A 27,178-nucleotide genomic window follows, 5' to 3' on the forward strand; every position below is an offset into this window, starting at 1 on the left:
ATCCCTAATTGTGTATGGCCAAAAGATAAAAAGTGAAAAGACTGAACGGTTTCTATGATTTGTCATTCCATGGAAGGCACTGAATAAACTAATAAATGTGATTAAACACTTGAACACATATGCCCCTTTCTGGTGTATGAAGGAGCCTGCATTTTCTAATGATGACAAGTGTGAAGAACAGCTGTCACGCAGACCAGTCGTCGACCTTGAATTCCATAATACATCTGAAACACTTAGTTTGTCATCTGTTATTCATCACAAGGACGAGGAGTGTTCGATATGCTGTTAAGTGCATCACAGCCTCCAAGGCTTTTTCTGCTTTTTCTCAGCAGCTCACGTGGCAATGTTCAGAGAGATTTATTACTAGTTCAAAGAAAAATAGCATAACAGCGGCTCCATTTACTACAGTGAGAAAGCTTCCAGGTGTCATGAACAAAACATGGAAGCGAAAGTGCTGGTTAAGTTTCGGTGGTGTGGTTTTGCAGAGCTTAAGCTCTTTGCAGTGATCACACGGTGACAAATCACAGATACGTCTTAGACTATCTGTAGGTAATATGTTTCATCTCTAGTGAGTAGTAAATTAACATTTTATTACGACTTTTAGAAAAAAATAATTCGCCTTCCAATTCTCATTCAGCTCACCCAATATAACTACAACAACAAGCATCTATGCAAAGTGCTTGACAGTTGAAAGGATTTGGCATTGAAAAAGAGGGTCTGAAGTTAGTCTCTTTCTCATCTCTGAAACATGATATAGTTTATTTGCACGTCACTGAATAATGATAATGAATAATGAGCTTAAACACCTGTTCTCAGACATATAGGTCTTGAGAAACTGAATTGTCTGAAAAGTCTGTAATGCAAATCCAAATATGCCTAGGACAGAGGATCAAGCTCCGCAGAACCTCCCAAAGGAAAAGAGAGGGACCAAAGAATCGAATGTTACTTCGAAAGAAACAAAACAGTAAGAAGAAGTTTATTACGGAACCTTTTTGTTTTGTAACAATCATTGGAATGCATAGGATGATAATTAGGAAGAATAATTTGATTTGACTCATTCTGAATGCCAAATACACTCAACTTTTCAGCAAGTAAAATTCCCCTCTCAGGTTAGCAATTTTGCTAAAACTAATGTCTGTTTTTTATTTTTTATTTTTTTATGAATATTTATAAATAATGGAGTTTTTAATTCCTTTTTATTTCCAGTTAAAATAGTGCATGGACATTTTAGGAAAGCTCCTCTTCGGTCACCAGAGAAAAGTCCTCAATTTACAGCACCAACGAAGAAAAAAACATTTGGGTTGTTGAATACTCACTGTTAAATTGATATGACCGAGTCTAAAACCTGAATATGAAAAATGCATCTTATTTGCAGTGAAAAGGGGATGTGCTTGAAGAGAACTTCTAACTTGAAATTTGGTAGCTGTGCCTATCTTTGAAATAATGTGCAGTATTTTCATTGTTTGAGTTGAAAATAATCCAACTATATTCAGATAAGACATATTTATTTCTGTAATGTAGTAATAATAATGAAAAAACATATTTTTAGATAGTAGAAATAATCTGACCCAACCCTGAATATTTGCTTTAACAAATAATTGTTGTAGGTTTCATATGCACAGTGGAACAAGCAGCTCCTGTCCAGATTATCCCGGCTCACAAGCAAACCCCTGATTTACAAATCATCTGCGTGCATGTGATTGTAACTTTACAAATTAGCGGAACCTGCGTGACTTCATCACCGTCACGCCGTGACGTACATCGGCTGACAGGAACAGAAAAGGGGAACGTGAATTAGTGAATTGCTGCAATAAGCCGGAGCAACTGCCTGCTAGTTTGTGTTGAATCATTTATAAAAGTCGACTTTATTTATCCAAATGGGTATCGATATGTCTGTACGGGTTTAGTTTACCTACCAAAAATGCTAGTTAACTCGGAATCTACTCGTGAATGGATACAACTCGTACAAGTGACCTACGGAGAAGAATGCCTTTGTTGGTACATTAGCTAGCTGGGGTTAGCTTCAGTTTGGGCGACTGAACGCTAGCAGAACTAGTAGAAATACAGATGTCCACTCTGAATTTTGAGAGAATCGTCTCTCTAGAGTTCGGGGTATAGAGACAGTTTAGTCGGTGCCTTTGCCTGCCTCCGAACTGCGTCGACGCCGTTTACACGATGAAGAACTGCGAGTACCAGCAGATCGACCCGCGGGCGCTATCGGTGCAGCCGCTGTCGGTGCAGAACCACACCGAGAGGAAGGCGCAGTGTTCGCAGAGAAAATGGGAAGTGTTCCCAGGGAAGAACAGGTTTTTCTGCGATGGACGGCTCATCCTAGCCAGACAGAGCGGCATCCTTCCTCTGACACTGGGCCTTATTGTTGTCACCTGTGGCCTTTTCTTTGCATTTGAGTGAGTAACTTGTTCCCGTGTACGCCTGTTTCACAGGTCCTGACTGAAACATGAGAGGGGTATGCTGGCGTGCATGTGGAAGTTGTAGAAGTCTTCTTTTTGCAGGGTTTTGTATCATATATGTGTTGATTAACGATGGTTTCTCTTCCGCAGTTGCCCGTTCCTAGTGGAGCACCTGACCGTCTTCATACCTGTGATAGGTGGGGTGCTTTTTGTGTTTGTGGTCATGTCCCTGATGAGAACCAGCTTTACAGACCCAGGCATTTTACCCAGGGCTACCCCAGATGAAGCTGCAGACATAGAGAGGCAGATAGGTAAGGCATCCCTGCTGTGGGACAGATGGATATAAGAGCTTTGCCATATGGAAGACTTGTTTGTTGTTGAACTGCAGACCCGCACCTAAGCAGATTACTCTGTCATGTCTGAGGAGCAGCAACACTAGACGTACCCCAAACGTATTTGTTTATAGAGATGTTACGGTATCACGTGTTGGCTTCTTAGGTCAAATGCTTTGATGAAATGTGGACGTGTCAGTGAGTGACTACCCCTGGTCTATTTTAAGATACCTCAGGATCATCAACATATCGCCCCCCTCCGCGCACCAGGGAGATCCTCATCAACCAGCAGGTGGTAAAGCTCAAGTACTGCTTTACTTGTAAGATGTTCCGCCCTCCTCGGACCTCCCACTGCAGTCTGTGTGACAACTGTGTTGGTAAGGTTGTTGCAGCTGCAGAGAGTATATCATGATGCTGTTTGACAGGAGGGTGTTTTGTTTCCCCCTCCGTGAAGTTTTCCTTATGCTTTTAATTGTTGATTCCCATTTTCTTGATTGGGAATGTAAGGATTGATTGGCTGCTGTCTGATTTAATCAAACTGTGTTATGTGACCTGGAATATTCCATCTTCAGCTCATGTCAACACCAGAACTGCTAATCCCATGTTTCTAACCCCTGCCATGTGCTTTTTTTTTTTTTCTTCCCCCCTCCCATCAGAACGATTTGATCACCACTGCCCATGGGTGGGGAACTGTGTTGGAAAGCGCAATTACCGCTTCTTCTACAGCTTCATCATCTCTCTGTCTTTTCTGACGTCTTTCATATTTGGCTGCGTCGTCACACACATCACCTTGCGTAAGTATGCGAGAGGATGGAAAGGAATGACTGTTTTAAGAGGACTGTTTCCTGATTCATCTTTTCTCTTCCAGGTTCTCAAGCAGGCAAAAGCCTTGTTCAAGCCATTCAGGAGAGCCCTGCGAGATATCCTTTGACGAGCTGGTTTTTATGCTAAGAAATGGCAGAACTTGTAGTGTGGCTGAGGCGTTTCCTACAGCTCATTTGATCGGATCAGACAGTTGGCATCATACAAAGCAGTGCTTTTAGGCAGATGGCTTTCCAGTAGCAAGTGTGCTGCCTTGGGAACTCGGAAGGCGATGTCAGTGCCTAGACGGATAAAGAAATGTAGTACTACATTTTGTTATCCACAAAGAGGTTGTGCGTTAACTTCCTCATGGTGTGTATGACATGCAAGACATTGTTATCAGTTTCTTAGTGTCGGTGTGGGTGTATTTCTGAATTTAGAGGCATTTATTAGGTCTTTTTATTTATGAAATGTTTCTTCGGGTGATGTACCTTCAGCAACTTGTGGCATTGGGTTTCCAGTGCGAGTCAATTCATGAATCATACTTGACTTTATTGGTCATGAATTCTGAGAAAACGATTGCCTCAAGAATTTATTTGTCACGACGGGAGGACAACAAGTTCAATTTAAGTTGCTTTTGTAGCTCTGACTGCCTCATATCCTCAGTGACCTTTGGCCTTGACTCATCCTTGTGCACTGTGGTGGAGTTGGTGATTTGTTTCTTCTCCATTTGGTCTATTCTGGGCCTCTCGGGCTTCCATACATACTTAGTGGCCTCCAATCTCACCACAAATGAAGATGTAAGTAAAGATGTTACACAATGACAAAACTGAATTTGTGATTGATGCTCGGTTTAAAATGCTTTGAAAGCCATCAACTTTTCCATGTCCATTAACAGATTAAAGGGTCTTGGTCAAGTAAAAGGGGTGCAGAGGAGTCTGGGAACCCGTACAGTTACAGCAACATTATAACCAACTGCTGTGTGACGTTATGTGGCCCCATGCCCCCGAGGTAAGTAACAATGTCAGGAGCCTTCATGATCTCGCACATTTTTATTCCTATGATACCCCCCCCTACTGTTCATTACCAGCTAACATGCTGCATGAACTTTGCTTGTGGTCCAAATTTTTGTGCTTTGTAACAGAATCCTCTGTTCTGTTCTTTAGTCTGATTGACAGAAGAGGTTTCCTTCCTCCCAATGAAGCGGTCCCTGCTGCTTCTGCCTCGGAGGTAGAACTGCCTTCCTTCACAGCCAAGAACGACGTAAACATGGTAGGATGAAACAGCTTGTGGTCCCTTCCGAGTCCCGACTGCCCCGTAGCTCAAGTGCAATTTTTAGCCCTACCCACCCGCTGTGTCCTCCTACATCCTCCAGACCTCCAACTTCAGCCTCTCTAAGTAGTTGGCTACCTGAAATGCCATTAATGTCTTCCCAATGTGTCTATGTATTATCACTGAAAGTAAAAAAAAAAAAAAGGGGGAAAGGGGGGCGTGTAATTATTTCACCATTTCTGAGTGCTTTATCATCAACTTCAGTAGGCTAGTGTAAGCAGCTCAGAACTTGCACAATACAAAGCAAAGTAGTCACAGCAGAACTGATTAAACAAGCTCATTAGAGATGGAAATATAGAGAAATTCTGTGAGATTTTTCTGCCAGACATGTAACAATATGTTACGGTCAGTGTTGAGTGACTTGGTGGCTGACAGGACGTCAGACAGCTGCAGATGTGTAGTGGTCTTATTTTTATCAGGTACACCCCTGAATCGTGGCACTTTTTGTTCTTATTGTGTTATTTGTTGGCTCAGACTTCAGGAATTCAATGCTTTGCTGTGTCATGCTCCTTGTTACCGAACTGCTGAGTCGGCTTCTATGTTGTAGTGAAGGTTTATGCAAACAAACTAGTGTTTAAATGCTGTGTTTTGTCAGCACGTGCAGGTGGAAACCCGCTGGGTCATCGGCACTGTATCGAGAAACATTTATCACACGCCTCGAATATGTTTGTCTTAATGATGTCAACATATCAAAAGTCTGTTATTTGCAATGTATGTTGCTTTATAACACATTTTTATTTTTACATGCATACGCAGGTTTTCTTTTATTTGTTGAATAAACATTATTTTTGTATTTTGAAGGATTTGGTCTGTTTTGAGTTGAGTTTTTTTTTTTTGGAAAATGTTTGGAAGAAGTTGTGATCTGTGTTTTGCTTTTTTTTTTATTTTAATTTAATTTTTTATTCTTTCTTCAGGAATGTGTTAACGAACAGAATGACTTATGCATCATGAACCTTACGTACGGGTGTATCTTAAAAGCTACACGAGAGATCTGACACTCAGTGTTGTGCTGTATCCATTCCCCTCTGCTAGGAGGAGAACTGTCAGGATTTTTCATTGTCCTGCACAGCCTGAAGGGCACTGCTGCATGTAGACAGTTGATGGTAAGAGTAGGGCCGAACATTAAACCAATCACATCATCTCTTCACTCGCCATTCACTGAATCTTCTGTAGTGTTATATTTGAGGTTGTTTTTGCATTCGCTGTTAACCTGACGTTTACGTTTTCCTTTTTGCATCCACCCAAAATTGGCTTTTTTCCTTTTTTTTGGTTTTGTTTTTAGATCTTGTGATTGGTTTGTGGCGAGGGTGTGGATCACTGTTTACATGTGACTGTGCATGCTTCATGATCATCATTCTACTACCCATTAACATGTGTTCGCTCACTCAGCGCTGGATGAAGCTTGGTGTTGAAGGGCTGATGATCTTGTTGGATTTGCTCTCATTACAGTTGGGTGTTGTTGTGCATGCATGGTGACACAAACCAATACAAGTCTACTCTTTGAGTCAGAAACCCAGGATGAAGCAGCTTGTCAACTCATCTAACTCTCTCTGTACCCATGTTCAATATGTTTGCCTTATCTCACTGTCTGCGTCTTAACTCACCTCCTCTATGCTTCTCCATTTGAATCTGTTGACGGTGCTGTCGTCAGGGCTCTCATTGCTTTTACTGCGATTATGAGTTCCAAACTAATCCTCTGAATCACATTGCAGAATATTTGATGCACGCTTGCCCTGTCTTACATGTTGTAATCGCTGCTTCATCTTCTCATAAAGCAGTGCGCTCAGTTTTCTTCTCTTTTCCTCTTCTTTTCCCTGCTTCCTCCTCTTCACGCAGTGCACTCAGAGCACAAAGGACATATTGGAGAGGATGGTCCACTCCTCCGACTTTCACTGCTTGTGCCCTCCAGGGACCCCAAAGACCATCCCACTGAACCAGGAGGTTCCCAGCGCCGCAGCACCAACCCCAGAGCCTTCACCCTCCGCTGGCTGCTCACGACAGCCTTTAGCTGCTCCTTGTCCCACATTCAGCAGAAGCGACAACAAGGACTCGCTGCACTCGATCAATCCAGCCTTCCGCCTGGCTTCTCCGTCACCATCGCTCAGCCGCACCGCCCTGATTCTGGGCAGTGCGCCTGACCTTGGTTTTATCCCTTTGCAGTGAGCGCTCCCGGTGACCATATGAGTGGGAGTCGGTGTGGACTGCTCCGGCTGCACGCGGTGGTTGTGGCTACACAGAAACCTCTTCCTTGTGGTGGTCACGATGCATGTTGAAATGTGGTCTCTCAAGATGTCATTGTAAGAGTTGATTCAGTTTTATCACCAGTATACTATTGAATGAAGGGGAATCTTAGTAACACTTGGAAGCACAAAGATTTTTTTTCAACACCTTTCTTTGAGACACTAATTAAGCCTCCACACCTTCTGCAGAACCTCAGTGTTTAAGTTCCTGCTAATATCTTATGCAAGCAAATGTTTAAATTGGGGAATGCTGAGTTTATGAGTGTAAATGCACAAAGTGCGGAGACAAAAGTTGGATTTTTACCGAATGGGCATTCTCTGGATAGTAAGCCATTTTAAGTTTATCAACTCAAGAGTTGGCCTAATGCCCTGTCATTTCACTTCTCACCATCAGCATCATCTAAGTGTCATTAGGTGGGTGTGATTTAACAGTCTGGAGAGGAATTGGTTATCTGAAGGGGAGCGTAATGTGCAGCTCAATTTTTCATTTCAGTTCTTCTGTGAAGGTTTGTGCGGCTGGATTTTTGTAACCACTTCTGCATGTCAGGTCTTAGAAAAGTGAATGTCATCTCTTTTTTTTTTTTTTTTTTTTTATGAAGTATTACGTTAGGAAGCTTTTTGGGAAGGGAGATTTTAAAATGGAACGAGTTTGTTCAAATTTTTCCATGTGTGACCAAGTGAAACGTGTAGCATTTCAGAAAAGAGCATCTCCGTGTTTCATAATGAACTCCTTTACTCCTCCTCCAATATCTTGGACCTCAAAAACAAAAATACTGAAGTCACAATTGCTGCTAATTAATTTTTTTCAGGACTTGGTTAGCAGTATTCATCAGTGGCGCACTGTTTACTTTTTCTATAAACTGCTGGGATCCTTCTTAGTTTCTGCTTTTTCTTTGTCAAAAAGGCACATTAGGCTCAATGTGAAGAGGTTCTCCGGCATGTCGCTGCGGCCTCTTTCATGTTTGTGACCTTTTACTGATCTTAAAGCATGAAACCTGTCATGATGGTGAACAGTTTCATTTATTTTTTTCTTTGTGAGAGTATTGTACCACTAGATGGCAGGATGTGAATATTTAGTCATGTGGAGAGCAATAGAAGAAATGCCTTTTTATGTTATTTATTTTTTTGTAACTGAACTTTGAAGCTGTAAATAGGTTGTGAGTTTGTGCAGAGCCCCTCTGCTGTAGTCAGTGGGGGGTCTCTCATTTATTAGTCTGCAGCAAGACTCATAGGTTGGCTAGATGATTACAAGCAGTGCTTGTACGAACAAACTTTGTTTGAATTTTGTAGTGTAGCAGTGGAACTGTAACATTTGGTCAATAAATATAAGTTTTGTGGACTTTGGACTATTATTTCTCCCCCTGAAGGTTCTCTAATTTTTTTTTTTTTTCAGATTTTTGAGAGCTGGAAAAAAAAAAATATACAGACTTGATTTTATCGTCTTAACCTAATTTTCTGTTGGCATACTCAAACAGATGTCAAATTCTTATGTGGTGTAAGCGGGGTTTGCTCCTCCTGGCAGCTCCCTGTTGGAAACTGAGCTGCACGTCGACCACATGTGCTAAGAGAGGAATACGTACAGTGATTAAAATGTGTGGGGACGACAGCTGACACGAATCTGCACTAAAAGAGTGAGGAATTCATGGGTGACTCCGTTGGGTTAGATCCGGACATCAGTAGTGGGTCATATGCCACAAGGTTCTAATGCACCGGGTTATGTGTAATATGCTAAAAGACCATAAATAACTGGAAATAAAATATGCTTCTCCTCTCCTCTCCTCGGATTCACTTCCACCAGCTCTGATTCAGCATAATCGTATAAAGCCACAAAATGCTATCTCTCAGAGAGTAATGAATTATTCCTGTCCATTGCTCATGACAAGATGTTTATATAATGTTCAGTGTTGTGCTTTTGAAGGAGCCTGCAATTAATCGAGAAAGGAAAATGTAGAACAATAGCCAGAAGGCTGGTGCATACAAATGGATGGACCATGGGAGCCAAGGCTGTCTGCTCTCAGCTGTGTACAAAAAAAAGTAAGAATGTTGCTTTAAGGTTCTCCACAAATTACCTTTTTAGTTTTTAATATAATCTTGAGAGGATATTCGCATGTGACAGTTGATTTCTCTGTTACGACAGCAGGAAAGCTGTGACGTCTACAAAAATCTTAATTATCTTAATTCCTTTTTTTTACTTGGAGTGGCCGGTAAAAGAGAGAGGCAGGCCATACTAAAAATAAAAAGATGGCCCAGGACGCAAATTCGCCCTTAAACTCAAGCTGGATTCAAATAGAAGATGTCAGGGTACAGACAAAACAGCACATTTACTTTGAAATGAGATAACCCAAACAGATCACTTTGGGTTTTCTATGTACTCACACAACCTTATTTGGCTTCACAAAACTGAAGCACATCAGTACGGCAACTTGTATATTTTGAGCAAACGTAACACAGATGTTCAGAATTTCGTCTCAGTGTCTCATAGAAGGAAAAAGCCAAAGAGTCCCCGCTTCAGCAGCTGTGTTGGATAACATTCACGCCCCTTCATTGCAGAGAAGACTAAAAAATTGTTTGAAGAGGATGAACAAAAAAATCTAAAGATGCATTTGAAAATTGTGTTCGACAAAGCCAGTAATTGTACCTAATTGTAACTAATTGTGTAGTTTGTTAGAGTGTAGTACAAGGTTTATTAAGAAGTGTTGGCATAAAGAATACTTCAGTACTTGCTGGCAGCAGATGATCATAATCTTAAACCCCAGCTGGTGTGGTACAGAGCCCTGTTTATCTGCTGGTTTTCAGATTGAGGGCCTGCATTTGGCTTACTTTTGCATCATGGTGGTAATTATTTAAGGGAGGAGAGACTTAAAAAATCCTTCCAGTGGAATGCACATTTTGGGACTGGGCTTTGAAGCTTTGCATCTATTGTTTTCAGCAGATATGTGACATTTATAAAGACACAAAACCTCCCTTTTCAGTCCGAGTATTCTTTCTCTTTAGCTTAGAAATGCATGGCACTGGATCCAAACATCAGGGAAAGCCAACTCTTTCTTTTAAAACAAATAAATTCCAGCTCGTCAAAGAAGTAATCCACCACCAATTTACCTCTGGCTGTCATACATTATGTGACTCATTGTGCCTCGTTCCTCTTGGCTGAGCCCTGTTTGGCGGTGCTGTCATGTGTGCAGCCGTGTGTCACGCTCTCACAAGTCTTTTTCTCATCGCTCGCTGGTCTGAGGAGGACAGAAGCGAAGCACCTCTGTGAACTAAACAGGTGACTCACAGTCAGAGCTGCAGTCAGCGTCACCGCTGAGCTAAAAGTGCGCCTCTCTGCTGGGCAGTGAGGCTGGATATAATTAACCCTGTACTGAGCAGAACAAACCAGCCTGCAGGAGAGGACAGCTGCCAGCGAGCACAGTTTGTTGCCGCTTCCAATGAAACACAAAACGACTGAAATACTGTGGGCGACTTGGACATGGCGGTTAAAATTACAGAATCCTGAATGTAGAGCTGGAACACAGCAGAGTGATATCCTTGCATACTTTTGTGTAGAAAAGTGTACAATATGCTAGACATAAGTTCTGACACTAAATGCCTTAAAGATTTCCTTGTATTATATTCCCTGTTTCTATTTTTGGTTTGAGTTTGCACATTTGTGCTCTGCTTTTCTAGGAATTTCTCTGGGTGTGACATGGGTGTACATGATTATCTATCTGTTTGAGCATAGCGACTCGAGTCAGCTTCACCCGAGAGCCTTGTTTAAAGAAAAGAGAAGGGTCACACAGTGTATAGTTACAGCTCTGACTGGACAGCTTATCTCATATTGAAATAGTGAGTGAGATAAGGATGCTTTATTTATTGCATTTTGTAGTAGCAGACACTGATACAGTTATAGTTGTTTGCTTGCAAAAATCCTTGGTCTCATGGTGTCATAATATGAATCCTTGTCCTCATATCTCACAAATAATCATGAGAATCAACTCATTGTTTGATGTTTTAAACCTCAAAGTTGGATTTTTTTGGGGGGGGGGCTTTTTTGGAGCAAACAGTTTATATTAATAAAAAGCTCAAAAGATGTGACGTATAAGCAGTCCCTGCAGTGGAAACACGTTGGCTGTGTGTGGTTAAATTGAAAGAGCTCGCCATGGAAACCTGAATATGTGCCATGGAGTTGGATTAGTGTACCACGATACCACAGGATCAGACCTTATCACAGCAACCGTTATCATGAAGCCTGTTTGATGTGGTCTCAATCAATCTGTGGAAAATGCTTCGGTTGCTTCCAAGTCTTTTTTTTCTCCTCAATATCAGGGATCACCTGTCAACAGATACACCTGTTTTTTTTATTTATTTCTAAAACCTGTACTGATGAGTCATCCTCATATCCACACGTAACACGGAAGATTTCCCGGTTGAAAGTAAATTTAGGGCACATAACAAAGAAAAAAGAAAAACAATTCCCTTCAAGGAAGCACTTGGCAACAGTGGAGATAAAAAGCTTCCTTTTATGAACAACAGATGCAGACTCAAGGAAGGCGGCCATCTGCCTCGACCTGTTAGGTCAGGGCGGCAGCGAAAGATAGAAAACAAAAATAAAAAAGAGTTGGCCGGTTGGCAAACAGGCCAGCAGCTGCGGCTCTCCAGGACAGGGTCCACATCAAGTGCAAAGCTATCATTAGAACTTGTTCTGGTGCAGAATTGGGAAGAAAACAAAAAGTACAAGATCGGCCCCTGAGCAGTCTGTAACTTTATATCATTTCCTCAATGCATTCATTGTTATTGTTTGCCTATAATCTGGCCATCACTATGGTAATTACGTAATATCACCTAATTACTTCGTCTTTGTTACCAAACTATTACCCCACTTTTACAATCTTATTATAGAGCTGTAATTTAGTGCTGCCATAATATCTCCTGTCAGGACAGAGAAACCCGTATTTCTTTTGTGATTTTTGAAGCTGTGTGTCGGTCTTACAAAAATACAAAACTTGTTCGTGTCTCAATTTTCAAAAGTGAACACGAAATCTCCTGTTAATCATTCTTTTATACTCACCTTCATGATTGTTTTTGTTGCAAATTCGTTATGTGGCGCATTACCTTTACTGCACCAGGACACGCTCTCCCATTATATGCTAACACATTAGTCATGATAATGTCGAATAATGATTGCCTGTGTACTTCTGTTTTAATGCTGAGAACATACAGTAATGGATATTTGATGAAAGAATGGAGCTGCATTCATAGTGGAGAAGGACAGTCTTAGAGCTACTTATGCATAGGTGATGCTTGTGCAATAACCCATAAAGGCCCCTGAACTTGATGTTCTTGGTGACGGCCAAGGTCTATGCAGCAGCAACAATAAAGAGGTGGGACAGACAGATAGTGGATGCTGAGTCACCTTAAAGGCATGACCAGACATATTCTAGAAATGTCCAACTTGCAGGTAAGGCCAGTACAACTTTAAAGAGAGACAGCAGTTTATTTGCTCCATTTTGCTTATCATGTTTACATATGTAAGTTATGTAAACGGTAAAAGGTTGCAAAGCGTAACCGAGACAGAGAGGAAATCCATGGTCAGTAGGCCAGATGGATTTTAATGGTGACAAAATGTATTTTTGATTGTGGGGTGTGAAGAGTTTTGTTGATGTAAAACGTGGAGCCCTGCGCTCGCTGCTCTTACTTCTGCACTAAACTCAGAGCAGCTTTTGGCCACGTGTGCAGCATAACTGCCTCCTGCCTGCTTCCAGTTACATCACTTCATAAATGTTAATCTTGCAGCCAAAAACCCCACGAGTCTTTTAAATAATAGCGCACAAATCAAGTTTTGTTTTTCTTCCTATTCATGAATATCTCACTGTCTAGTGCTTTATCCCTCTGATCGTAAAAAGCTTTGACACTTTTGAAACATCCAGCTGGCCCTTTGCAACCTGGAGCCAGATGGGAGGAAGAGGTCTGGATGGTGATCTGAGAATGGTGCTGCTGACATGATCTCTGCTGATCGCTCTTGTGGGCAGAACTTTTTACCTGACAGATGTGTTGGATAAAACTGTTGTTCTCAGAGGTATCAGTCACACTAGTCACGCTGGACCTGAACGTATGTATTTTCTGCAGGACCTGCTCCGTAGCCCTGCTTCTCCTAAACCCAAAGCTGTCCAGTGACTACACACAATTTCCCTTCAGTGGGTTACTCTTTTAAAATTTATTTCCCCTCAAACATAGTCCCTCTATCGGCTACTGGATGGGGGTTACAAGTGGGATTTCTGGGAATGAAATCAGAACCCGTTGCTAAATAGGGCTTCCCCCTCACTTCTGGTAAATTCTCAAAGGAGAGAAGGCAGCCTGTCCTTTTCCCTGGTAGCTTTTAATATAAAGCGTCCACACCAGGCACAAGTGTTGAGAAAATTACAGAACACGTTTATTTTATACGCTTTTATGGTTAGAGATGTTGACTCAGCAGTATCTGCACATTGTAAACAGCTGTCAGCTTGTTTCTACCCTCGCAGTTTGAGTTTGAATTTGATCAGTGGAGAATAGTACAAACCATCTAGAACACAAAAGCAGGGAAGAGAAGCAACAATTCTATTTAAAAGGACATTTGCACGACGTGTCTGTTGGGGTGGGTTCAGAGCCAACTTGATTTAAGTTCCAGACGTGCAGGAGGAAGCGAGGGTGTTTTGTTACCAGGCCTACAGTGCACAGTGAAAATGAGTACACCCCTGTTGAAAAGTAACATTTTGAACAATATTTTAATACACACACAAGTTATTCCCAAAACGTGCATAGAGTAAGTTTAATACAACATCTGTTCAGCTTACAACAGAAAAGAAAGGTCAATAATATAACTTAAATGACATATTTGTCCATTTTTGTGAAATTATGCTGGTGCAAAAGTGAGTACACCCCTATGTTAAACTCCCTGAGAATGGGCCGTGTTGGCCCGAAATGTCATGAAATGAAAAGGCATTAAAAGGGAGGTCATCGTTGTGCGTTTCATCCTTGCCTTACATTGACATTTTACATTTTGAGTCTGCACCAGGCTAAAAGAGACGTGTGTGAGATTTGACTGAAATCCTATGGAGAGTATCATGATCTGCTTCAGTAGTCACAGTACATGTTGACAAGCATGTTTCTTTTGGTGAAATTCAGCTTCCTACTGTTGATGGCATCCATACAGCCCCAAACCATGTCACTCCCACTACTATGCTTGACTTTAAGCATGGGGCACTTTTCTTTGTACAAATCACTTTTTACCACCACACATGCTTGACACCATCTAAAGCAAATTTGTTCATGTTGGTGTCATCAGATCACAGGACATGGTTCCAGCAATCCATATCCTTTGTTTGTTTGTCTCTGATGAGACAATGATAAACAAATTTGCTTTCGATGGTGTCAAGCATGTGTGGTGGTAAAAAGTGATTTGTACAAAGAAAAGTGCCCCATGCTTAAAGTCAAGCATAGTAGTGGGAGTGACATGGTTTGGGGCTGTATGGATGCCATCAACAGTAGGAAGCTGAATTTCACCAAAAGAAACATGCTTGTCAACATGTACTGTGACTACTGAAGCAGATCATGATACTCTCCATAGGATTTCAGTCAAATCTCACACACGTCTCTTTTAGCCTGGTGCAGACTCAAAATGTAAAATGTCAATGTAAGGCAAGGATGAAACGCACAACGATGACCTCCCTTTTAATGCCTTTTCATTTCATGACATTTCGGGCCAACACGGCCCATTCTCAGGGAGTTTAACATAGGGGTGTACTCACTTTTGCACCAGCATAATTTCACAAAAATGGACAAATATGTCATTTAAGTTATATTATTGACCTTTCTTTTCTGTTGTAAGCTGAACAGATGTTGTATTAAACTTACTCTATGCACGTTTTGGGAATAACTTGTGTGTGTATTAAAATATTGTTCAAAATGTTACTTTTCAACAGGGGTGTACTCATTTTCACTGTGCACTGTATACGGTCCTCGCTTAAACATTGGCTTCTCCAAAGGTAGGAAGAAATCACATGTGCGGAGATATCCACGTGTTTGGCTGGGGCTTTAAGAACACAATACGGAAAAATATATAGGAGAAAATGTGTGTGTGACACGCAGTCCATTTCGGCCTTTTGCTTCTCAGTTTCACCTCACCCAAGCCAGAAGAAAAGTCCTCCTAAAGAATTCTTATCATTTAGCATCGTATAGACCTGTGCTTGATTTAGATTTCTTTGAACATTCCACTCAGCGTCAGTGAGAGTAAGAGTTTCCCCCTCCCGTTCAGAGAGTAAAGCGAGACGAGCCTTACATAATACATAGTCTAAGACTATATTTGACCATTGAGCTTCAAAGCACTCCAACTATGCAACAAACTCTTATCCCCCCGAGTTAATGCTGGGACTGTAGTGTGTGGCTTGATACATGAAAATTTACTGCAGTTTGTTACCTCAAAACAGAACACTTCCTCATAAATCAAGCATCTATATATCTGATTTTTATCTTGCAAAACCAGTGGCAACATGCTTATCTTAGGTTTGGCTAACAACAAGGCACCAGAAGTTATAGTTACACGAAAGACCATAAATTTATCTGCTTGCGTTTTCACACTTTCGTATTCATGTTGCCTGACGGTGCAGGTGCAGGTGCAGGTGATAACACAGTGGGGAGCGTAACTACCATGACAATGACGCTCAAGTCTCTAGTGTGTTTTGCTGTGTGTATTTTTCCCAACAGCTCACTTATCTGTTCTCCATAACACTACGGTAATCAATCAAGCAGGCAGCAGAGGGAGTCTTACGTCAGTGGCACAGCTGCTTGCGCAATCTTGCTTTGCCGTCCCATAGATTTGTCATACGGAGCAATTTGGAAAAGTAAACGCTTTTATCACATATTACCTCTACGCCCAGTCAGCTCACGTCCAGGCTGACTGGTCATCCCAACCTGGTTGTATAGGCAGGTTATCTGCTTCGTTGGCAAGTCTGTTCTAGTAAAAAGCTGAAGGAACTGGGCTAAATCATCCACAAAATCTACTCTCCAAATGTCTTGATTCTGTACTACCAGCAGCTGCCTAACTATTTTAGCTATGGCAACAGCACACTCTAATTATAGCAAAGACTTTGGTCGTCTTGTATAACATGCCTGACTGTGTGTGGTGTCAAATGAAATAAGTCTTTTTGGGGAGAATAATTCACTGAGATCGTAGGAGCCTTGACAGAAGAGTAAGAAAAAGGTCTCCACAACTCATCCAGTGTGACAGACGGAGCATTATGCGTCTACACACAATTCGTCATTATGACACTTAAGTGTTTTTTTGTTTGGCAACGTCAATTTCCAGTCGCGCTTTTACAACATGCTGTGACGTCCAGCCATGTCGCTGCACTCAGAAGCCCTCATTAGTGCACTGTTCCTCTTCTTTTCACTGCACAGGAGGCAAAGATAAATACTCATGTGTCACAGCCTCAACAAAAATACTATCTGGTGTTTTTCTTTATTTTCCCTTTAAAATCTCTAAAGATAAACACAAAAAAAAGAAATGTGGAATAGATTTTGATTAAAACACTTTTAATATTATTTACCCAAGACAAATAGCTTCATTATATTTGTTCATGGTTAGGACATGAGCACAATTTAAGGCAGCATTTGTTCAAGGTGTGTTTAAATATTGGCTGCCTCACCACACCTTTAACGCTCATAATCGTTGTTGTCATAGCTCCAGCAGGATGTCAACTGAGGGATAAACAGAGGATCCAGCAGCTGTAACACCAGCTTCAATTAACAAAACCTGACATGGGGAGTGAAACAACAAGCTGGTGTTGAGACACAGGCATTTTGTCTTAAGTGTATTAACTGATTTATTCCGGTGCATGAATGCCTTGCCGCCACCTCCCAATGACTCCTTCTGACACAGAGCTGTGGGGGAACCTGAGAATGTCAAATGGACTGACATTTATCTGCCATCCTTTTTTCCACATTCAGGTTAAATGTTGGCTCTGCTCCGAGGATGCACAGCTGCCGCAGGGTAAGTTATTTATAGTCGCATGACGCAGATGTCTCTCATGTGTACCTGGCTGGACCCTCAGCTGGAGACGCCACTGCCTGGCTGCCCAACAGCCATGGATGCTGTTGCCACAGAAACAGGATTGTGTTGACATCACAGCACCCAAAGTGATCGTCTGTAGAGGCCAAAATCCACGGCATGATCAGCACCAGACTTTTGGAGGTTTGTGAAACATTGTCAACCTCCACCTATACGTTTGGTGACAACAGCCGAAATGTGTGTGAAGTAAAACGAGCACTCACACAAATATGTTTGGGGAAGATGTGTGTGGCTGAGTGTGTGTTTTATCATGGGTTTTATCACTTCATATAAACCCCCCCACCCCCCCCGAAGTTCGATCATGAAATGAACTTTACTCTCTTGTAAACATTTTACAGGTGCATAAAAATGCTGTGTGGACAGTTATGACCAGTGTGACATTTCATAAATGATGATCAATCTTAAAAGAGGAAATTACAAAACTGTTCACCTGTACTTTTCATCGACAAAGTATACTTCGGAGCAATCCAAAGGCCATCTCATCACTGAAGGTGTAATGTCTGCTATTGTGAGTAATGTCTATGATTGAGCGAAGTCCCTCATTAAGGGCTATTTAGTGCTTTTAAAGACATTGGCTGCATTCAGGCCAGCTTAAGGTGTGAAGACAATAGTGGTGTGACTGGAGTCAGAGTGAATAAAGAGGAGAAATTCACCAAAGTAAGCGATGTAATGTGTGTACAGTTCTCCTCCGACTGGCCAATACATACAGTGTCTGACAGAAAAGCTGAAAAACGTTCTGTCCGTACCATAGGAATGTCTCTCTGTCCACACCAAAAAAAGTAAAAACACAATCTGCTCAACAGATAAGGAGGCACAGTGGAAAACAACGTCAGCTGCGAGGTATCTGAAAATGTAAATGGAAGCTGAAAGACTGTTTGCGTGCTTGCAAGTTTTGATTTTCGAGGATGGATAAACACCTCAAAGGGAACTGGTTTCCACTTTAAACATCTGTGAGGAAATACAAAGCATATATAACAATTCATCAACAAACAACGGTTCGCAGTTTTAGTAGCCCATTATCGCAGTTTAACCACTGACAAACAGTTTCTTGACTTTGATAAATGATTGATTTCCAGGGAATTTTATAGTCAGCTTTGGATGTCAAGCAGTGTAATTGGCTTCATACATTAACAGCATTGAGGCCCGACATGACAAAAAACCCCGACATGCATCTGCATTATTTACAACAGCCATAAGAAATTTGAACCACAATGAAACAATGTGACCACAAAAAAAAAGGGAAAATTACCATAATGAGACACAAAGACCGAGATGATGGCAAAAGTCATGTGAATCTATCAGAGTGAGTCATAAATAGACCAAAAACACATAGAAAGCGACCCATATGAAACACAAAGTGATCGCTGATTAGTTCAGTCTTTTTCTAGACCCACTCTGTTCTGTTTAGGGTTGTGGGGAGGCAGGTAGGGTTCACTCTGGACAGAGTGGTGCATCACAGGGCCAACACAGAGACAAATTAAACAAACTGCACGCTCACTTTCATACCGTGCAAAGTCTACAGAAAGGTCCCAACTGAGAGTCAAACGGATAACCTTCGCGCTGTGAGACGCACTTGTGTGGTGCCTTTAAAGGGACCAAATTATAACAAAGCAACCGAGTCAGGTGCAAAATAAACAGGAAGCACAAATTACTGAATGGGGCAAATGATGAAAATCAGACAAATAATGACCAAAGCACGCCAAAAAATATCAAAAAAAGGAAGACAGAGGCAGTAAAAGACCAAAATTGGATGCAAACGTAGGACAAAAGGATGCAAAATAACTACAGACCTGTAAAAAAAGGGATAGATAAAAAATATTCTGAAAAAAGGAGACTCAAAAAGATCAAAACTAAAATGATTATGGAAAATATCTGCCATACACAAAGTTTGTGGAAATAATCTTACAACAAACTGTACCTGTATGGTCCAAAATTGTTTTGTGTCTCTTTCTGTCTGGGTGTCTCGATCCTCTGTGGAATGAGTGGGGGGACCCTTCACACATCTATGTGCAGGGCCCTACTGACTCATAAACCATCCATGAATTGGTCACAAACAGTTTTTGGTCAAAATGTGGTGGCCGGTGTTGTCAGGGAGTGTCAATGCCATGTCCCAGGTCACACGTAATGCTATAGTGGGAGCTTTAACATCCAAACAACTGCTCGAAGTTTCCCTGTAGAGGCTTTTTTTTGTAACAGAATGATAAGTGTTCAACTCATTCACCTGTTGGATGTGATTTTACCTCTCAGTGATGTGAAAACTGAAGTGTTTTCCAAGAAAGAAAATCTTACGGTTTTGGCGTTTTCTTCAGCTCTGTATGATACTGATAGAACTTAGGAGTTCCTTCATACTCCATTATGGACTTTTCCTCATAATGAAAAGCCGAGGATGTGTTTGGAAGGCCGAACAAATCCCTGTAATCAGTCACCACTTTACTTATCAGTCTCAACTAGACGTAGAGAGCTCATTTCTCACTGTGCTGCAGTTGCGGTAATGTCACACAGTATCATTTGATCAGAGGGCTTGATTGAGGGAAAACCCTGTCGGCATGCAGCTGGAAGGGAGCGGAGGAGTGGAAACTGTCAAGTGCGTCACTTGGAGGGTGTTTCCTGCAGGCAGGCCGTTCATAATCAATGACCAAACACAGCAGCCAATCACAGGGCTAATGCTAATGAGGAGGCTTTAAGCCCTCTGGACCTTCCTTATGAATCGGCGCTTTGCAGACTGACCGGATTCTAGCTGCACACTCGGGAGGAAACGGCTGTTCCCACTCAAACCTCCACACTTGAGACGAAAAGAACTTTCCCCCCCCCCTTCCTCCTCCTCCTCACCTCAAGACTAACCGGATCCGCTCCAGCCGCTGACACTTTAGAGGAATATCTGTTTGCTGCTGAAGTAAGAAGACAGCTGGGCTGGGAAGAATAGCGGACTCACCTTCTGCTGATTTCTCGTTTTTTTTTTTTTCGTTTTAATTTTGGGGGGAAAGTTAACATCGCCATGTCCGCTGCTTCGGATCACAGTCGGCGGTTCTGCGTGTTGTCTTGGGATCAGGTGCAGCGCTTGGACTCGATCCTGGGGGAGGCTGTTCCCATCCACGGCCGTGGAAACTTCCCCACTCTGTCTGTGCAACCCCGTCAGATTGTCCAGGTACCAACACGCACTCAGACGCACACGAACTGTGCCGTTATTGCTTCATTTCACATTTGAAAGTATGTTGGAATTTAAGTGTAATAATCCCATTTAAAGAACGAGACAAAAGGGGTCTAATTTAATTTCGAATTTCATAAATATCACACCTGTTGCACTACAGGTGGATATTATCTGTGGGATCTTTTTTAAAAATATAATTCAAATACCACAGTTTTTTTCTTTTTCTTTTCTTTTTTTTTTTAATTCCTTGAAGTTCCTTTAAATCCTTCTACGACCTCTGGTGGTTCCTCTACATGGATTGTAACTCTCACAGGATGCGTTGATTCTTCCTTAATAGTCACATTTCTCTCTTGACACTTCTTGTCATAACTTTGGTTGCTCTGTGTCCTCCTTTGGAGGCAGGTTAATGTTTCAAATGTTCTGCAGACAGACTAGAACTCTGGTAAATCAGGTTTAATGCCCGTATCGCTTGAGGTCGAATAAAATCCTTTGTGGTATTTTGTTTTATTTATTAATTTTTTTTATCGAATGAAATGTGGTTAGTCTTTAAAAGTGTCCGTTGCTTAGCTCCCTGAGCTGGAGTTACATAGCCCATATGATCCAAACACATGCCACAGTCCCTCCTCTTATGCTCTGTGGCTGGATCCCATTTCAACTCCCCCACAGGGTCCTTTGATAGTTGTCTTGCATTAAAGTGCAAAGAAAATGCTAGGTTAGAATTTCAAAATGAATGTATAGCTGTTACAGGATCACCTTTTCCATCTCATTTATACACTGACATATTCAGGATGAACTCAACAAGCATGTGAAGCCCAGAGCTTCATGCTTGCAGTTGTGGAAAGATGAATGCTCCATTGAACACACGGGAGGCTTAAATGGGGGTTTGATTTCCAAGTGTGGGGACTTCTTATGTTTCCTCTGGGCATTTTTTTGTTTTGCTAAAATCTGCCTTCTGTTACATAGATTTAGTTAGCGGTAGGCTGAACACTGATCACTTATGCTGGCATGACTTGGACAACAAAACGGTTTGAGCAGTTGTGGTGATGTACTTACTCCTCTCCTGTTGTGCATCGCAGGAGTCATGAATGAGAGCATGGACCTTTGTCCAACTGTGGGGGGGGTTAGACGGATAAACACGCTGCTAGCATCCACTCCAGCATCATGATTCCAAAGTTTTACAGCAGTGTAACTCGAGGTCAAGATAACAACAGCAGATGCTTTTGATTTCCTCTCTTCTTAGAGTTTCGTTTCACAGCTTATGAGTGGACCAGACTGTGCAACCCACCCACCTACCTCCAAATTTTTTTAAGAAGGGAGCAAAACTAGATTGGACGATCGAGTCTTGTTTCTGCCTGGATTTGATGTCAAGCCAGCAGCGTCATACCTGAGCTTCCAGAGGCAGGGTTGGAGGACTTAACCACTCACTTGTATCCAAGCATGTAGCATTCAGGTCTAAGGTGTTAACTCTAGGCCTGATCATGCAGTCTGCCGTGCCTGCTCTCACGTCTCAGAGCTCCTACAGAAGCATAAAAGAGCCACTTTAACATAGCTTCTGATTTGGAGTCTGAACCCAGACCGCGCCACTTTATGGTTGCAAGATTACAATCCTCTCACTTCCAATTGACTGCTGCATTGGTTTTGTTCTTCAACTCCTCCTGTGCTAGAGGTTGCCTTGCCTTCATATGTTTGCCTACAGCCTGACCTAGTATGTATAAATAGAGCCGTTATGTTATCTGATCACCATGGGAGAGAGAGTTAATAGACGCTAATCTGACAGGTCAGTGTCAGTAGGGGGATTTAGGATTGTGTGCAAGTGTGTAACAACTCATCTGTGCTACTGCCGTTAATGTTTCAGGTGTCTGCAATACTGTTTACTCCATAGAAATCAAGTCTGACACAAAGACACATGAGAAATATAGTCAACAAGAGGCATATTTACAATGTGCCACATGAATAAAGTTTAACAGCAAGTCTGCCTGCTGTGTATCCACTCGCCATGACAAATGTGACGGCTCATTAGGTATGACAAGGAAGCTGCTACTGGTAATTTAGTTTGGTCATTTCAATAGGTCCTAAAAAAAGGCAAATTTTTATGGCACATGTTCATTGTCACTTAAGGCATGGGAGATAAATCAGCCTGTAATGTCTTATTTGAGGACTCAAACAACTTTTTAGTTTCTTTTAAATTTGCATTTAATTCGAGCAATAGCTCAGTAGTTCCCAGTCTGGGAGTCTGGATTCCTCTGTGGGTCTTGAGGCACCAAGTGGGCGGTCTGGAGATGATCTCCAGAAATCAATTTATGTGTGAAAATGACTACTAATGCCATGTTTGAAGCTGTAATCATTAAAGAATAAAAACAGTTTCATGGTTGTTGGGACTGTTCCTGTTTTCATTATCCCCTTAATTGAATTGGCTTATTAACAGTAATTGTTTAATTTAACCAGTGATACTGGAGGTTGCAATTCTATGCCACTTTTGATTCGGGCGTCGCTGGCTGAAAAGTTTGAGAATCCCTGCTGTTGATGATACTCTTCAAATGTATCCTCACTGTGGTGAGATGCCTACATTTACTCATGCACAGGTCAGTGGTTATTTGACACCACAGTTTCCTGCACAGACTTGGTTGTTCACTCTCGTGAGGTCAAATATCAGGATTATAAATCCTATCACTGTGACTTTGATAAGACAATTTGACCCAGGGCAGAGATAGGCCTGGAGACTTGCCATCGCCGCTCGTTTTTGTGGACTGATTCTGTTTGATTCTGACTGCGGCTGATGGTGATGAAATGAACTTGTGTAAGCAGTGGTGTTGATCTTGCAAACTATTGATTTCCACTTGGCCCATGTGCAATTTACTTGCATATGTCTTTTTAGATGTGTGGGTATACCATTTCAAGCAACGAGAGCATTTTTTTATTTTTTTCAAATACTTGACTTAAATTTTCTGAAGAGAGAAACTGTATGAACGCTTTATGAATAACATATTGTGTGTTTCTGTTGTCTCTGTCCAGGTGGTACGAGCGAGGCTGGAGGAGAGAGGTGTGTGCGTTAAAGACGTGAGGTTGAATGGCTCGGCTGCCAGTCACGTGCTCCACCAGGAGAATGGACTGGGCTACAAGGACCTTGACCTGATTTTTGGCGTGTCGCTGAAAGATGACCAGGCCTTCCGCCTGGTTAAAGATGTCGTCCTGGACTGCCTGTTGGACTTCTTGCCAACCGGGGTCTCTAAGGAGCGCATCACAGCACTAACCCTCAAAGAGGCCTACGTACAGAAACTTGTTAAGGTCTGTAATGACACAGACCGCTGGAGCCTCATCTCACTGTCCAACAACACGGGCAAGAATGTGGAGCTTAAGTTTGTGGACTCTTTAAGACGGCAGTTTGAATTTAGTGTGGACTCCTTCCAGATTTGTCTTGACTCCCTGCTTTTATTTGACCGTTGCTCGGAGACGCCCATGTCTGAGAGCTTTCACCCCACAGTGATTGGGGAGAGTGTGTACGGGGACTTCAAGGAAGCTATGGACCACCTGTGCCAGAGGACCATAGCTACACGAAGCCCAGAGGAAATCAGGGGAGGCGGCTTATTGAAGTACTGCCACCTGCTGGTACGGGGGTTCACACCCTTCTCGGAGGCGGACATGAAGCACATGCAGCGCTACATGTGCTCACGCTTCTTCATTGACTTCTCCGACATAGGTGAGCAGCAGAGGAAGCTAGAGGCTTACTTGCAGAACCACTTTGCTGGGATGGAGCACAAACGCTACGAGTGCCTGATGACTCTGCACGAGGTTGTGAACGAGAGCACCGTGTGTCTGATGGGCCACGAGCGGCGCCAGACGCTCAGCCTCATCTCCATGCTGGCGCTGAAGGTGCTGGCTGAGCAGAATGCCATCCCCACCGTGACAAATGTCACCTGTTACTACCAGCCAGCCCCATACGTACAGGACATCAACTTCAGTAATTATTATATTGCACACGTGCAGCCGCCGCAGATCACGCAGTGCAGTAATTCATATCAGACGTGGCTGCCATGTAGCTGAGCTGGTGCGAGAGGGTCGACTTTGGTGACTCTCAGAGGAGCTGGACTGAAAACACGGAAGAAAGAAACTCACGTTTGCCAAATGTAACTTAATTAAAACAATCCTGTACTGCTGTACATCTGATTGAGCCGACACATTCATTCTTCTCACTTTTTGTGTCTTACAAGACATCTGTAAGATTGCTGGTCATTTCTGAGATGTAGCTATAATATCTTATTTAAGTATTACAAAAATGAAGTCTTTATATATTTCAGAAAAAAACATTTTTGAAGAAAAAAAAAACCCATTGAAGCTGATGTTATTTTCATACGCTTTTTTTTTTTTTCTAATTACATACTGGACCAAAGAAATGTGTGCTGTTCAGAAAAGGGAATGTTGTTATGATTCCTGGTGCCTAAAAATAACCGCAAAATGTTCTAAAAGCATCTGTAAAGTGAGAACTGTGTATTCAGTGTTTTCCAGATGACTCTGTCTCTCTTTTCAGGAACAGAAATATTCACTTTTGTGAGATTAAACAAGGAAAAACACCTTTTTTTTTTTTTTTTTTTTTTTTTTTTTTTTTGCATTGTTGTTATTCCATGTTAACTTTGTCTTGTAATTATTATTGACATTTGAGGTTCTAAGGGCTGCAGTTTGTTTAAAGTGCTCATTATCTGAGCAGCTTCACCTTTCGCTCAGTCAAGTTGTAAACTGTCACATGGCTTTCATTAAATGTGAGAAACTTTGGCTGAAAAACTGACTCATACAGTGACTCAAACTTTTTTTTCTCCTTTCTTGTGTATGGGTGTGATGGATATAAGGCTGTTTGTCCTAACCCTTATAAGCCAACAACATCAGCTGGTTCATTTCCAGTAACCGGGCCCAATGAAATGTATATACTGCTGACTGGAGTGAGTTGCATTTGTCAAACTGGAGCTGAGGATCCATTACAATCTGAGGACATGAACCATAAGGAGGCTTTTCTAAAGCACAATGGCTTCTCTCTCCTCTGTGATACTAAAGGTTTTTAACAAAGGCTGGCCTGTTCTCCCATCCACGTTCCCAATGGAAACCCAGCCCTGTTTGCTTGACTGATACTATATCCATGTCATTTTGTCTGAGTCACAATCGAAAATCTTCAGAGACACAAGCAGGCAGTTTATTAAAAGGAAGAAACTGGGAATGACACTGATTAGTGGCAGATAAGCCCTGCTGTTTGGCTCAATAATTGTATCTACTCTGCATTCTGATAAAAAATTTGGTGTTCATTTTCCCAAATGTGACCCTCACATATTCAGGGCTTCCTCACATTGAAACCTCCACATCAGTTTGAGAGGAACAGTGCTTGTGCCGACATAAAGTACAGTAATCCTTTGCATATTTTTAATATGAAATGATTTCACTTTTGTCACATTCTATTGCACATCTGACAAGATTAACCAGTTAAGGGCCCTGGATCACCAGCTGCCTTCAAAGCACTGTGTATAGAGCCTTTAATCTCTTATTCATATACGCACAGCTGGAACCTTTGCAATTATATTTCTGCTAACTGGCAATTATTAGATTAAACATGTTCATTAGGAATGTGAGCTCAATATAAGAGGAAATTGTTGCTGATATTGATCCTACCCCATGATATTTTCTCTATTATATTTTGCCAAAAAACTGAACTCTAATGTTTACAAAGTAAAACTTTTTTTTTAAATTTGAGTTTGAAGGTTGGTGCAGTTCCCTCTCCTCTGCACCTCACATTCAGCAGCCGCAGATTAAGCATAAATTTAAACTGTTCCTTCAAAGGCAAAATGGGACTTGTCACTCCCATCCTTATGTCGGTGCTGGATTATGTTGATGCCAAACACACTACATGCATTAACACAGGGCAGCGAGGTTCATCACAAGCCTCGAAAACCTTATTTGTTCACGTTGCCCTCTCAATAACTCAAATATTGTCATATTCATTTTTTATTCATTCTTGATCTGTTTCTAATTTCTAAACACACCTACAACTATCTCAATAGCACAAAAAATTCACACTTATTGCTTTTATTTATAGAGATTGTAAATATCGAAACTGATTGGAATCAGCTTGGAGCTGGTGTCACATGATGAATTCAAGAAAATTATAAATGGCTTTGAGGTAGCCTATAATTATATACTAGACTATAACTGGCCCTATTTGACCTCCAAAAACTGTAATGAACTATTTTGATGTTTTCTCTTTCATGAATTTAAACTCTTATCACTCTGATTTTTGTGTAATTCCTCCTTTATTTAATGTACATTTCAGTGTTTGTCGTGCCTATGTCACCTGTGAAAATTTTGTGCAAACATTGCTGATGAGCTGCTCTCCGCCTTGGCCAGGACACACTTACATTAGAGATTTGGTAACTCAAGAGTTCTCCTTTCCTAGTCAAAAATGTCTTCAGTGATGCTTTAAAGCCATGATTCAACCAGAGTGTAAGAAATGTGTACAGATGTTTTTTTTTTAAATTTTTTTTAAATTCCATGTAGCCCTTGTGAAACCACTGGTCGCTGTTGCTAAGCTAGCGCAAGTGATCCACTTTTGGTAGCCTGCCACAATAAAACAGTCTTGCCCAATTCAATAAACACTCAAAGCATATCAATTGTCTTGCCAGGCTATCGATGCAAATATCTACGTTGATAGAGAGATTTAGGGAGTAAAACCAACCTTACAATTATATTTTATCACCCGCAGCCATTCGTGCTTCCTGGTTTGAAAGTTTGGCAGCCGCGGACTAATATCTAGCACCAATCTTACCGGCTCTCGCTGCCAATAGTTTGTTTAGTGAAGA

At 41.6% G+C, this 27,178-nt stretch overlaps 2 protein-coding genes across 4 annotated transcripts; both read left to right on the forward strand.

The window, feature by feature from the left end:
• The first annotated feature begins 1,775 nt into the window (after positions 1-1,775).
• zdhhc18a (zDHHC palmitoyltransferase 18a) lies at positions 1,776-8,455 on the forward strand. 3 transcript variants are annotated; one of them, XM_075465186.1, is made up of 10 exons: positions 1,776-2,408; positions 2,562-2,722; positions 2,971-3,120; positions 3,400-3,537; positions 3,612-3,663; positions 4,242-4,344; positions 4,443-4,555; positions 4,711-4,816; positions 5,909-5,979; positions 6,713-6,801. In XM_075465186.1, exons 1-9 carry the CDS (start codon positions 2,176-2,178, stop codon positions 5,948-5,950), a joined length of 1,098 nt encoding a protein of 365 aa, XP_075321301.1. In that variant the 5' UTR covers positions 1,776-2,175; the 3' UTR covers positions 5,951-5,979; positions 6,713-6,801. The 3 variants fall into 3 exon arrangements, with proteins under 3 accessions (XP_075321301.1, XP_075321302.1, XP_075321300.1); XM_075465187.1 differs by lacking the exon at positions 6,713-6,801 and adding an exon at positions 6,159-6,705; XM_075465185.1 differs by lacking the exon at positions 5,909-5,979 and having other exon boundaries at positions 6,713-8,455.
• An 11,448-nt stretch (positions 8,456-19,903) lies between these two features.
• Positions 19,904-26,935, forward strand: tent5ba (terminal nucleotidyltransferase 5ba). Its single transcript, XM_075465189.1, has 2 exons — positions 19,904-20,342; positions 23,358-26,935. Exons 1-2 carry the CDS (start codon positions 20,193-20,195, stop codon positions 24,384-24,386), a joined length of 1,179 nt encoding a protein of 392 aa, XP_075321304.1. The 5' UTR covers positions 19,904-20,192; the 3' UTR covers positions 24,387-26,935.
• Positions 26,936-27,178: the final 243 nt, after the last annotated feature.

The sequence above is a fragment of the Odontesthes bonariensis genome, chromosome 5 (assembly GCF_027942865.1).
Source record: "Odontesthes bonariensis isolate fOdoBon6 chromosome 5, fOdoBon6.hap1, whole genome shotgun sequence".
Lineage (NCBI taxonomy): Eukaryota > Metazoa > Chordata > Actinopteri > Atheriniformes > Atherinopsidae > Odontesthes > Odontesthes bonariensis.

Bases quoted from the DNA above. Each gene is read 5' to 3' on its own strand.
- zdhhc18a (XM_075465185.1), top strand. From the start codon at position 2,176: ATGAAGAACTGCGAGTACCAGCAGATCGACCCGCGGGCGCTATCGGTG. The intron at 2,723-2,970 runs GTAAGGCATCCC...GTCTATTTTAAG, and splicing joins AGACATAGAGAGGCAGATAG to ATACCTCAGGATCATCAACA. The intron at 3,121-3,399 runs GTAAGGTTGTTG...CCCTCCCATCAG, and splicing joins TCTGTGTGACAACTGTGTTG to AACGATTTGATCACCACTGC.
- tent5ba (XM_075465189.1), top strand. From the start codon at position 20,193: ATGTCCGCTGCTTCGGATCACAGTCGGCGGTTCTGCGTGTTGTCTTGG. The intron at 20,343-23,357 runs GTACCAACACGC...GTCTCTGTCCAG, and splicing joins AACCCCGTCAGATTGTCCAG to GTGGTACGAGCGAGGCTGGA.